Raw genomic sequence first — 12,808 nt, forward strand, 5'->3', positions numbered from 1 at the left:
ATAATTTATTATATATATTTAAATTTCATAATTACTTTTCACTTCTATGATCTATGTAATAATAACATTTTGAGAAGTGACGACATACGTTTAATTACAATTCATTATCGTTGTTGATTTTATATCTATCCGTTATGAGCTAATGCATATATATGCATTTTGCAACCATATATATGCAACCATTTTTGTCACCTAACCGAATTTCTAGAAACTGTAAGATAGTTCAAACTGTTTTAATGTTTTAATTTTTATATTTTTCGGATTAATATATTTATATAATTACATACATAATTACAATATATAATTACAATAAATTGAAATAAAAGGAATCAAATTACTATGTTAAGATTCGAGTAATTAATTTCCACATTACGATAGGAGATAGCGAAATATAGTCGAGTACCCCGTATTCTTTAGAATAATCCCACGAAATTCAATTACGCGCATAAAATTTGTCATGCTTGATGTCTTCTGTAATTATAATTACGTAAACTGAAATTAAGTTATGAGGTACAGGAAAGTAGAAGGTATATTTTCAATACGATTTAAAAGGAACGGATGGAGTATGTATTCTCTATGTAACTTATCCAACACTGTGACATACGATTCATGGTGATTAGCTACAAAACACTCCGTGTTTCTTACACTAGAGTGCATTTACATACACATATTGAGAGAGTTACAACGGAAAGTAGGTTTGGAACGAAGATAACGCATGGAAGAAACGCATTTACATACATATATCTAATATACTGGAGAAATACTAACCAGATTATGTAATATGGCAAAACAAATCAATAATTTTAAACGCTTATTGTTATTCACCTATCCATAATTTTTCAACTTCTGTTATTCTTAGATATTATAATTGAAACGCTGCGCAAAATTACCAACAAGTCTCTATTTTTGAATTTTCTAAATGATCCACTCTTTTCTTAGATGATAGAAAAATGTATATTTATATATAACTTTTACTTTATTTAAAAAAGTAGGTATGAAAATATAAAAGAGTTTATTAATTTATAGTTTCTTTCTTTTATTTACTAATAAACCTAAACTAAATCTTAACAGTTACTCAATCTATATGTACCTCACAACGACAGTCTGTCGATGATGCAACATAATATCTATATTATAATGGGCATATATGGATATTTGGTATTTTTATCCATCACATGACCAATTCAAGCGCACAATATTTACAAATAGTAATTTGAGCATAAAGAGTATCTGAAGAAGAAAATTCTGAACAAGGTGGCACAGGAGTCTCCTGCATAGAGGACGTATTTATAGTTGCGCTAGTCACGTATGTTATTCCATATTTCCTTCTTGAATTGTGATATGTATGTGCATTCCATTGTATTGCATGCACTCTCTCATATAAGCTTCTCAAAAGCCAAACTTCACCTCCACTTTTTATACATTTTTTAATTTTATTGGTGTTTAATTTCATAAAGTATAAGTTTAATAATATATATCTATGTCTCCACTCTAAGAACATAAAATAAATAATCGTAAATTCCTGAGCAAATTAAAAAGAAATAATGTTTATAGTATCATTACATTGTTCTATTTTTTAATTTATGGAAGTGATTAGTATACGAGTTCTGAACGGTTCACATATACGCTATATATAGTAATGCATCGAAAAACACATCATATTACATTGTTACGTGTTAAAACATATAATAAGTAAAATCGTAGTGTAAATTGTCGGAAAGTTGGGCATCAACAATATTAAAATATTTTTAATTTCCATAAATCATCAATTATGCGCAACTAGTGATGACTCACAGTATAATGTTATCTTTATTCCGATCGTGATTATCTCGTTTTGTTCCTCATGCTTATTTTTAATTGAGAAAATTGTCTTAATCGTGTATGTAAATTTAATTAACGTTAAGTCGAATGATAAAGACGAATTTATTTCGGAAGCGTCCTTAGAACGATAAAACAGATTGAATGTAAGTAAATATACGGTCAAGATCAATAATTGCATAAAAAATACATAAATAATGTATCTTTATTCGTTAAAATATGAAAATTTATTAATATATTTCTTACTTACGTAATACGAGTATATTAGCTATGATTAAAACTATGATTATGATATGGAGAATTTAAATGTGCAGAAACATTTGGAATACATACAAATTTATAAAATATACAAAGTAAGGAACTCGTCATAATATTTAAAAAGTGAAACACAAATCCCTATTTGTACAGAAATTCTATTTCTGTAGCTGTGATCATGAAAATATAAATTTACATACACGTACCCAGTTCAGTTACAGATTTCATTTCTAAGATTCTGGACACTTATATTTTTACTAAATGTGAAAGAACAAAGAGGCGAGCCGTTTATGAACATTCTATGTTATTTTTCATGTTGTCAAATTATAAAGGTTCATTATTTCGAATCATATAACATCAGATGTATAAACAGTTAAAGTCAATACGTATATTGAACAAGAAAAGAAAATCGTTTATAACGTAACTTTTATTATTATCACTTCCCGAAGTAAGTAAAACTTCTCGTTCGTTTGTCAGGTCTGTATCTACAAGTATGCGATTAGCAAAATGTCGCTTGGTTGGAGAGGATATCTCATCAAATTAACATTGCTAAATATATTTCTATGTTTGATACTTCCTGCCCGATGTTCCACCATTGTCAATTGTACCGTATAACCTGCAGGAATGTTACTTACTGAATATTGTACTTACACGTTGAGAAACATGCAACTTTTAACTAGGGAGAGATCATATAATGGCTCGATAAGATTTACTTTGAAATATGAAAACTACTTATGATGTGAACAAAATATCGACGATATTTTGATATTATTAAATCGAAAGATACGATATGTGCGAAAAGAAATCTGTATCTAGCTATCAATTCAATAGCAAGTATGGAATTGAATGTGTATAATAAGCCATAAGACAATTATATGTAACTATGTGTAAAGTAGGTCGACATATCTGTACCGCACCAAACACAATATGTATAACTTCGGTTTAGTAAATAATTTAGCTACGTCGTTTTACCTCCTCGTTACCTGCTACTCAAGTCATTCTTTTATGAATTATAAACTTTCACGCTATTTCGATTAAATTTCTACTTTAATTGCAGATAATCGAGAAGAAAATTATCGCTCGTAAAAATTGTAATTTATAAATAGAGGTGATTTATTTTATCATCTTATGTATGTTACAAAATTAAAGAAATAATTGGACAATTCCGATGATATATAAAAAAAACTTATTTTTGATGTGTCAGGGGCTTATGTTAAAAATATATACGTCATGTTCCGGAAATTTCTTGAGATCAAGCGTCATTGGTAATAAACAGCGAAATTACGTTGCATTAAAAAGATATAAAACTGCTATCATTTCAGTCGTAGCATAGAAAACAGCATGTACTTACATGCATATACATATATGTATACATACACACAAACATACACTCTTGCAATCATACTATACATATATATACATCTCACCTAAAAGTAGTAGAGACATTATTAAACTTGTAATTAACTATGAACAATTTTATGTAAAAAAACAACTTCATACTTTCTATTTACGACTTATATGCCCATTTCACCTGACTCGATCGAGTGCTGACTAAAAATTAAAGGTTCTTGTTTAGCGAAGTTACAGAATCAGAGATATACAGGGAACATATTGAATAACGTGAGTGTTGAACTTCGAGCCACAAACAACGAAATCACAATATCGCGAGGAATTGACTTGAAAAGACTTCCAATTTATTAGAAAGTACGATACTTTTTACATTCCTCCTACAATATAGTCACCTACTTAAAACTTGAATTGTTAATTATAACAAATTTCATTTATACAATCTAATATGAGTCACTCAGAAGTTAAATCGATCAACTCTATTTTCGATATATTACTTCATTTTAGTACTTACTATTAGTGCTTACATTTTCAGGAACAAAATGATTTATCTTGATAGTCAGTTGATTTAGCTTCTCTGTGATTCTTAAGTATATTCTTGAAACATACAACCATTGAAATACCCAATTTTTCTGAAATACTATGATGATAAAGTATACTTGCCGTGTGCATTTATCGTTCACTCTAGACAATAAACATTAAATAAAGAGTGTAGGGGTGCAGTGTATGGAAGTGAAGAGTCGCCATAGTCTATCAGGGAGCAGTGTTTAAAGGATAAGCGAAAATGGCGGGGGGTTCGGTGGGAACAAATACATTTGCCCCACCTTTTGGAACAAACTCCCTACTCCTCCTGAAACGTTAGCACACGTCGCGCTTCGCTATCGCTAGGAATCACGGACAAATCAAACATGGCGATTCAGTCGCTATTTGCAGTGATGGTGTACGATTCATAAAACGAGAGTGGGAGGTATTGGTGAGTCAGATAGTGCTTTTAAACGGTAATGAGTGCTAGTACCACTGCAAATCACCGAATTCTGGTTAATATTACAAATATGGAGAATCATGATGTCAAAACTGTAATGGAGAAAGTGTCGGGCGGCATTGATAAAGTACATGACGTGAAGGGCGTACAAGCAGAGCCGACGCCTGCGGCGTCATCGTTGCCTGTTACGGAACAAGTGTCGCTCTCTACTGGCGAAAATGCCAACAGAAATGACTATATCAATAAGAAAACCGTAAGATACTTTCTTTCGAATTTATTAATTTATTAATTTTAGTTTTTCAGATTTATTTTTATAATGAAATTCAATTAAAGCTGACCGTATTAAATAATCTTAATATTCTTAATATAGTACACTTGCATGTATATAGTATAATGTAGCATAATATATAATAAGATAATTAAAAAATTGAATATTAGAGAGTAATGTAATTATTTTTATGTTTTAGCATCATAAGTTATTAGTAAAAAATTCTGGAAAATTTGAAAGTGGTAGTGGTAGTGGAGATCAGGAGGGAGGTCAATATGAAGATGGAATTGATATTGCAACGAAAAAAAGAAAAACTCGTAGAGGTAAACCTAAGCATAGAAAATTAAAACCATATTCTAAACAACAGTTGTCATATCAACAACAGCTGCGATATAGATCTAGAGGTCGATTGGCAAAAACTGGTAGACAACCTCCAGCACCATATAATACCACACAGTTTCTTATGGATGATCACAGTGATCTTCCAGATCTTGACCAAAAGCTTTCAGAAGCTGCATCTTCAGAACTACCTGCTACATTTCAAAAACCATCAGCCCCTACTCGTACGCGAGATTCTAGTTTCAGTGTTGACTCTGATGAAGATTATTTTTATTCGTCTCCAGAAGACGAAGAAGAATTTTTAACAAAGGAATTCTCAACTGCGTATGAAGACCTTCATGCTGAAAGATTAAGCACATTAAGTAAATCAGAACTGATACAGGAATATCTTCAATTAGAAGCAAAAGTAGATTTATTGACAAAACGGTTACGTGGTAAAAACTTCCACCAAACAGAACAACGAGACTTGGAAAGCAACAGTAGTAGTACAGATTCAGAATCAGCAAAAAAATTAAAAATCTGTCAGCAACGGATCGATGATTTAATGCAACAGAATGAACAGTTAAAACGGGAAAATGAATCATTGAGAGCTAAGAGGCACAGCAGTCCAGTTTCGAGTGTTGATAGCGAAAGCGACAGTGATAGTACAAGTAATGGGAATAGAAGCAGATGTAGTTGTCTCCTTCCAAATTCTAGCTCTTCTTCGGAACTTATGGGATATGTTTCTAGAAGTAAAAGTAGTCAAAGAAAAGATAGTTCTGTGTCTAGTACTGATAGTAAAAGTGATACTTGTGATAGTAGCTCAAGTGACAATTCTAAGGCATCTATGACTCCAGTTAATCTGTCAAATGGCCATGTAAACGTTCAAAAAATGGATGGTCTCCCTACATAAATTATAAAGAGCTGTTTTTACGTACGAAAGTCTATTCAATGTTTTAAGAGTTAACGTACAAGTCATATTAAACATGTCATTGGATCTGCATATTTGCTTTGATCCTACCAATTTAGGAAACAAGACTGGTTTAAATGCAATACAATTGCACTTATGCAGTAAAAAATCCTCTTCCTGATACTAGATATGTAACCTTAGATTATCCTTGAATGTGTCCTTACGACTTACTTCCCATGTTTCTTTTAAGACTGTTTTGTGTAAACTTGAATATGTGTAATGAAGTAGGAAATACATACCTAATCTTACGGAAGAGTAAAATTTATATCTGTGCAGACTAGATTGTTATGTGCTTGATAAAATTTGCAGAAGAGTTGTATATTTGTGTTGTATTCTCTACAATGGTATTTTATCTTCATTTAGTACTAATTACGATGCACTTGAATTATCTACTAACCCTATCATTTAATAATTTTCAATGAACTGCCATTTGCTGGTACAAATTATAAATTTGGGGTTCACAGATCATTAACTAATAAATTATAGAACTAGATTTAATCAAAGACGTAAATTAATGTTACAAATAATGTGATATTGTACAATTGCATAAATTTAAGGTATCAAGGTAGATATTAGTTTATGGTCTGAATATATTTAAAATATATATTAAAAATATATATTAAAAATATTTTGCACTTCAAATTTTTAATAAATTTGAAAATTTCTTTTTTTTTTATTATAATCATTCTCCTGAAACTTAACTCAAAGAAATGAAATGAATGAGCTTCATCTAAAATGATTTTCAATAATATGAATTCAGTGATTATGGGATAGTTTTATTATGGTAGAATATAATTCACCATAAAAGTTGAATAAATACATTGTTATTATCGTAAGATATATTTGTAAAATGTATTGTAAAAATTGATTTCTTTTATTTGTTAAAACAGTGGTATATGAAATATTATATAAAAAAATATCTTCGAAAAGTGAATTTAAATAATAGAAAATTTTTAACATTTGATTGACAATTTTTTGTAATTGAATATAGCATACATACTTTCACATCTTTTTTATGAATATGTTTTCAATTAAACTATATACATATATGTATATGTATGTATGTATAATTTGCCTAATTAATAATGGAAGAAGTAACTTCTACTGAAAGGAGTTTTAAACACGACCTTGTGTTTATTGTGAACCAGGCTTAATACACTGTGAAACGTTGCTAACTTCGTGGCGCGTGAAATTGAAAAGCACGCAAGGCCAGTGTTTGGTTTGGTCATATCTTATGGTTGAAGTATTAACAAGTTTCCAAAAGTTGCTGTTGGACAAAATATTATGAAAGCGATGTCTCATCATTATGTGGTAACGGCACACAAGCCTACAGCTGTCACTGCATGTGTGACAGGTAAGTAGGAATAGATGTGCAACAAAATTTTTTACTTACGTAGATAAACAATTATTTTCTTTTTACGTATGAAGGTAATTTTACTTCGCCTACGGATTTGAATCTCATCTTAGCAAAAAATGTCCGATTAGAAATATATCTTGTTACTCCAGAGGGGTTAAGACCACTGAAAGAAGTTGGAATTTATGGGAAAATTGCAGTCGTTAAGTTTTTTAGGCCGCCGGTAAGGTTATACTAGTATCTTTGTTTTATAACTTTCATGAAATATCCTATTTATTATTTGTGTTTTCTATGCTAATATTTAATGCAATCAAATTCATATATTTTACCGAATACGTATTTGTAATAGTTTTATTGAGAGTAATATAACCTTGTACGTGTACAAAGAATTAATTATCTTTGATTCATGCATGGGTTCATTGATGCATAAAAGTACATATATGTATTGATACATTAGCATGAATTTTAAGTCACAATAAAATGATTTAATATATAATTAATGAATTATGATATATTTCTGCAGCATGAGAAAAAAGATCTATTGTTTCTTTTAACTACACGTTACAATGCTATGATTTTGGAATGTATTGGAGAAGGAGAAAATATAGAAATTATAACAAAAGCACATGGAAATGTAGCAGATCGTATTGGAAAGGCTTCTGAAACAGGAATCAAAGCTGTGATTGACCCTAAAGCACGTGTAATTGGTTTAAGATTGTATGATGGTCTTTTTAAAATTATACCTCTTGACAAAGACAATCCAGAATTAAAAGCATCATCAATACGTATGGAAGAACATCAAGTACAAGATGTGAATTTTCTTCATGGATGTGCTAATCCCACTTTGATTCTAATTCACCAAGATATTAATGGAAGACATGTCAAAACACATGAAATTTCTTTAAGAGATAAAGAATTTGTTAAAGTACCTTGGAGACAGGACAATGTAGAACGTGAAGCTATGATAGTCATTCCTGTACCTTCACCTATTTGTGGTGCAATAATAATAGGCCAAGAAAGTATATTGTACCATGATGGGAACACGTATGTTGCAGTTGTACCTCCTATTATAAAACAGAGTACTATTACATGCTATGCTAAAGTTGATAATCAAGGACTTCGATATTTGTTAGGAGATATGGCTGGACATTTGTTTATGTTATTTGTGGAACAAGAAAAGAAACCAGATGGTACACAAGTAGTGAAAGATCTTAAGGTTGAACTTCTAGGAGAAATTAGCATACCTGAATGTATTACATATTTAGATAATGGAGTAATATTTGTTGGTAGTAGATTGGGTGATTCACAGTTAGTTAAATTAATTACAAAAGCAGATGAAAATGGTTCGTATTGTGTTCCAATGGAAACTTTCACTAATTTGGCACCCATAGTTGACATGGCAGTAGTTGATCTTGAAAGACAGGGACAAGGACAAATGGTCACATGTTCTGGAGCTTTTAAGGAAGGTTCTCTTAGAATTATTAGAAATGGAATAGGTATTGAAGAACATGCAAGCATAGATTTACCAGGTATTAAAGGTATGTGGGCATTAAAAGTTGGTGGTGGTAATTTTGACAACACCTTGGTCTTATCTTTTGTTGGACAAACCAGAATTTTGACTTTAAATGGAGAAGAAGTTGAAGAAACAGATATTCCAGGCTTTGTTGCCGATGAACAAACCTTTCATACTGGTAATGTTACAAATGATTTATTTATTCAGATAACACCAACATCTGCCAGATTAATTTCACATGAAACTAAAACAGTTGTTTCTGAATGGGAACCAGAGAATAAAAGAACTATTAGTGTAGTTGCTTGCAATGGCACACAGGTACTTTGTGCTACTGGAAATGATTTATTTTATATGGAAATTTCATGTGGACAAATTGTACCAAAAGGATTTGCTACTTTACAATATGAAGTTGCTTGTTTAGATATATCTCCATTGGATGGTCATACAGAAGCAAAAATTGCAGCGGTAGGTTTATGGACACATATTTCTGTTCGTATCTTAACTTTACCTGCCTTGGAAGAAATTAACAAAGAATTACTCGGTGGTGAAATTATACCTAGATCTATTTTAATGACATGTTTCGAAGGTAATACATATTTGCTTTGTGCTCTTGGAGATGGCAGCATGTATTACTTTACTTTACATAAACAAAATGGTATACTTTCTGACAAAAAGAAAGTTACCTTAGGTACGCAACCGACGGTCTTAAGAACTTTTAGATCATTATTCACCACTAATGTTTTCGCATGTTCCGATAGGCCTACTGTAATTTATTCGTCAAATCACAAACTAGTATTCAGCAACGTTAACCTAAAGGAAGTAAATCATATGTGTTCTCTAAATGCAGAATCATATCCGGATAGTTTAGCATTAGCAACCGATAGTACAGTGACAATCGGAACAATCGATGAAATTCAAAAATTACATATTCGGACTGTACCTCTCGGGGAATCACCGAGACGAATTGCTTATCAGGAAAGTTCTCAAACATTTGGAGTAATAACGATGCGTGTTGATATCCAGGATAGTAGCGGTGTTAGTATTGTAAGACATTCTGCATCTACACAAGCAGCTTCAACATCTAGCAGCAGTCACATTGCATCTTACAATAAACCTACAGGACATACAGCTAGTGACATTTGCCAAGAAATTGAAGTACATAATCTACTCATTATTGATCAACATACTTTCGAAGTTTTACATGCACATATGTTAATGCCTACTGAATATGCACTATCATTGATATCAACGAAATTAGGTGAAGACCCTACTTCCTATTATATAGTTGGAACTGCACTTGTTCATCCAGATGAAACTGAACCGAAGATGGGTAGAATACTTTTATATCACTGGAGTGATGGAAAACTTACGCAAGTAGCAGAAAAAGAGATCAAAGGATCGTGTTATTCTTTAACTGAATTCAATGGAAAACTTCTTGCTAGTATCAACAGTACTGTTCGTTTATTTGAATGGACAGCAGAGAAGGAACTCAGATTAGAATGCAGCCACTTTAATAATATCATTGCCCTTTACTTGAAAACAAAAGGAGATTTCATTTTAGTTGGAGATCTTATGAGATCTCTCACTTTGTTGCAATATAAAACAATGGAAGGTTGCTTTGAAGAAATAGCAAGAGATTATAATCCAAATTGGATGACTGCTATTGAAATTTTAGATGATGATACTTTCTTAGGTGCTGAAAATTGCTTCAATCTATTTGTTTGTCAGAAAGATAGGTGAGACATTAATTTTTAAAATTAATTTAAATAAAAAGATAAATTTGTATCGAAAGTAAATGTTTATATTTATTAATATTATGAGATAATAAGTTAAAATCTATTTTAGTGCGGCTACTTCAGAAGATGAAAGACAACAAATGCAGGAAGTTGGACAATTTCATTTAGGTGATATGGTTAACGTCTTCCGACATGGATCTTTAGTGATGCAAAATTTAGGTGAATCAAGTACACCTACACAAGGTTGTGTATTGTTTGGAACTGTTAGCGGAGCGATTGGTTTAGTCACACAAATTCCATTCACGTTTTATGAATTCTTAAGAAATCTTGAAGAAAGATTAACAGGTGTAATAAAAAGCGTCGGTAAAATAGAACACAATTTTTGGAGAAGTTTTAACACCGAATTAAAAATCGAGCAGTGTGAAGGTTTTATAGATGGAGATTTAATTGAAAGTTTTCTTGATTTGAGTCCTAATAAAATGGCAGACGTTGCGAGTGGTTTAATGGTAAATAAAATTGTTTCTTGAATTATATATATAATTTATTGTACTTTTAACTCATTTTCTCCTTTATAGATTGACGATCCTAGTGGCATGAAAAAAGAAGCAACAGTGGATGATCTTGTAAAAATAGTAGAAGACCTCACAAGAATACATTAGATGTAGTTCTTTGGCTGATTTGTATAGTTTATTATATTTTGAAAAGCTCACAGATAGATTGATAAGAAAAATCTTAAATGTTTGGGTAACAAATTAAAAAATTTATATACAATTATCTATTTATCATTAATAGTACAAGAAAGTAGGAAAATACATTTTTCTTTTCTTCCATTCTTGTGAAGATACTTTGTTATGTACATCTGTACTCTTGTACTTTAATTTTTTAATAACAGTTTACTTCAAATATTTATATATGCATATGTGAAAACTGGTCAGAAAGTTTTTGAACTTATTTTAAGGATTTGTTATTCATACAAATTGACAAAACCGCGCTTCAATTACTGTTTCGTCAGTGTGTACACCTATTTCGATATTTTAATAATTGTGATATCGAAGATAACGTATTTCTTATAATAATTAATAACATTTATTTAAATAGTACTTATTTTAAATGAATTTAAAAACTTTTTGATCGACTGCGACAATTATCTTTTGTTTTTAAATGTCTTAAAGTGTTAAAGACTATTTAAGTTAATAATCAGTTACATTGACGTCAAGTTATAAAAATGTTATACGCTCAATTAATGAACTTCACTTTTGATAATACTTCCACTTTTGAGCGTAATAAATTGTAAAACTTGACAAAGATTTGCTAATGATTTATATTACAATTATATCGGTGTTAATTGCTGAAAAGTTATGTAGAATCCTTATATCTTTGTAACATTGAGTGTAAATAATAAAAAAATATTCACTTTCTGATAAAATTTTTTCATAATATATATATTAAATTTACTTGCTTGCATTTATTGCAGATTTTAAAGTGGTTGGATCAAACAACCAGTTTCTTAATTCTTCGATACCTTGACCAGTCATTCCACTAGTTTCAAATATAGATAATTCTTGCGTAGCTTCCTTTTGTAAACGTGAATAATGAAGTATAAGTAAGGCTTCGTTGCGCATTTGACGATAAGAAAGGTCCATTTTGTTCAATGTTAATGCGATTTTTATATTTCGCAGTCTAGGATCGAGTAATAATGAGTAAAGTAATACTCCTGCGGCGCTTATTTGGCAAAGATTACTTGTATCTATTACATAAATGAGCTTCCGTGTCTAAAAAGCAGAATAATAACTTAGAAAATTATCGAAGATTTATTTAAAATTTTCAACCTATATATTTTTATTGTTCATAATCCTTTTGAAAAAAAGATTTACCTTTTCAAAGTAATGTTTCCATATTGGTGCCATACTACCACCTATTTCTTTAATAATCATATCAAATTCTCCGGTACTATTTTTTATTGTAAAAAGATTTATGCCATTCGTAGAAACAGTATGAGTCGCATTATCTATTTCATCTCCTTGTAACCGTTTCATTAAAAATGTTTTACCCGATTTAACAGGACCAAGACAAAGACACATCTTTTACACTATTATACTTATTGAAGCAACATTGAACTTGTTATGCATTTGCAAATTGATCATGAAACATGAAATTCATATGTACAGAAACGTATTGATTTAACAAACGTGTTTCTATAGAGAATAGATTATTTGTTATATTAGTATCAATTGATTATTCCATTAT

General features: G+C 30.6%; 3 protein-coding genes and 1 long non-coding RNA gene across 4 annotated transcripts; 3 read left to right on the plus strand and 1 right to left on the minus strand.

The window, feature by feature from the left end:
* The first annotated feature begins 25 nt into the window (after window positions 1–25).
* LOC138186394 (uncharacterized) lies at window positions 26–1,916 on the plus strand. Its single transcript, XR_011174872.1, has 2 exons — window positions 26–988; window positions 1,072–1,916. It is a non-coding gene; the product is annotated as an uncharacterized LOC138186394 (long non-coding RNA).
* Window positions 1,917–4,273: 2,357 nt separating this feature from the next.
* On the plus strand, window positions 4,274–5,930 carry LOC138186392 (protein HEXIM1). Its single transcript, XM_069126243.1, has 2 exons — window positions 4,274–4,655; window positions 4,870–5,930. The coding sequence occupies exons 1-2, from the start codon at window positions 4,422–4,424 to the stop codon at window positions 5,899–5,901; spliced, it is 1,266 nt and encodes a 421-aa protein (XP_068982344.1). The 5' UTR covers window positions 4,274–4,421; the 3' UTR covers window positions 5,902–5,930.
* Window positions 5,931–7,011: 1,081 nt separating this feature from the next.
* Window positions 7,012–11,926, plus strand: pic (DNA damage-binding protein pic). The gene is made up of 5 exons (XM_069126242.1): window positions 7,012–7,312; window positions 7,387–7,535; window positions 7,836–10,561; window positions 10,671–11,067; window positions 11,137–11,926. Exons 1-5 carry the CDS (start codon window positions 7,243–7,245, stop codon window positions 11,218–11,220), a joined length of 3,426 nt encoding a protein of 1,141 aa, XP_068982343.1. The 5' UTR covers window positions 7,012–7,242; the 3' UTR covers window positions 11,221–11,926.
* Window positions 11,927–11,995: 69 nt separating this feature from the next.
* On the minus strand, window positions 11,996–12,775 carry LOC138186393 (ADP-ribosylation factor-like protein 16). Its single transcript, XM_069126244.1, has 2 exons — window positions 12,436–12,775; window positions 11,996–12,333 (listed from the first exon to the last, which is right to left on the minus strand). Exons 1-2 carry the CDS (start codon window positions 12,640–12,642, stop codon window positions 12,013–12,015), a joined length of 528 nt encoding a protein of 175 aa, XP_068982345.1. The 5' UTR covers window positions 12,643–12,775; the 3' UTR covers window positions 11,996–12,012.
* Between the last annotated feature and the right edge of the window lie 33 nt (window positions 12,776–12,808).

The sequence above is a fragment of the Bombus flavifrons genome, chromosome 13, assembly GCF_040668555.2.
Source record: "Bombus flavifrons isolate JBK064 chromosome 13, iyBomFlav1_principal, whole genome shotgun sequence".
Classification (NCBI taxonomy): Eukaryota; Metazoa; Arthropoda; class Insecta; order Hymenoptera; family Apidae; genus Bombus; species Bombus flavifrons.

Bases quoted from the DNA above. Each gene is read 5' to 3' on its own strand.
- LOC138186392 (XM_069126243.1), top strand. From the start codon at position 4,422: ATGAGTGCTAGTACCACTGCAAATCACCGAATTCTGGTTAATATTACA. The intron at 4,656-4,869 runs GTAAGATACTTT...TTTATGTTTTAG, and splicing joins ACTATATCAATAAGAAAACC to CATCATAAGTTATTAGTAAA.
- pic (XM_069126242.1), top strand. From the start codon at position 7,243: ATGAAAGCGATGTCTCATCATTATGTGGTAACGGCACACAAGCCTACA. The intron at 7,536-7,835 runs GTAAGGTTATAC...ATATTTCTGCAG, and splicing joins TTAAGTTTTTTAGGCCGCCG to CATGAGAAAAAAGATCTATT. The intron at 10,562-10,670 runs GTGAGACATTAA...AATCTATTTTAG, and splicing joins TTTGTTTGTCAGAAAGATAG to TGCGGCTACTTCAGAAGATG.
- LOC138186393 (XM_069126244.1), bottom strand. From the start codon at position 12,642: ATGTGTCTTTGTCTTGGTCCTGTTAAATCGGGTAAAACATTTTTAATG. The intron at 12,334-12,435 runs GTAAATCTTTTT...TCTGCTTTTTAG, and splicing joins GGAAACATTACTTTGAAAAG to ACACGGAAGCTCATTTATGT.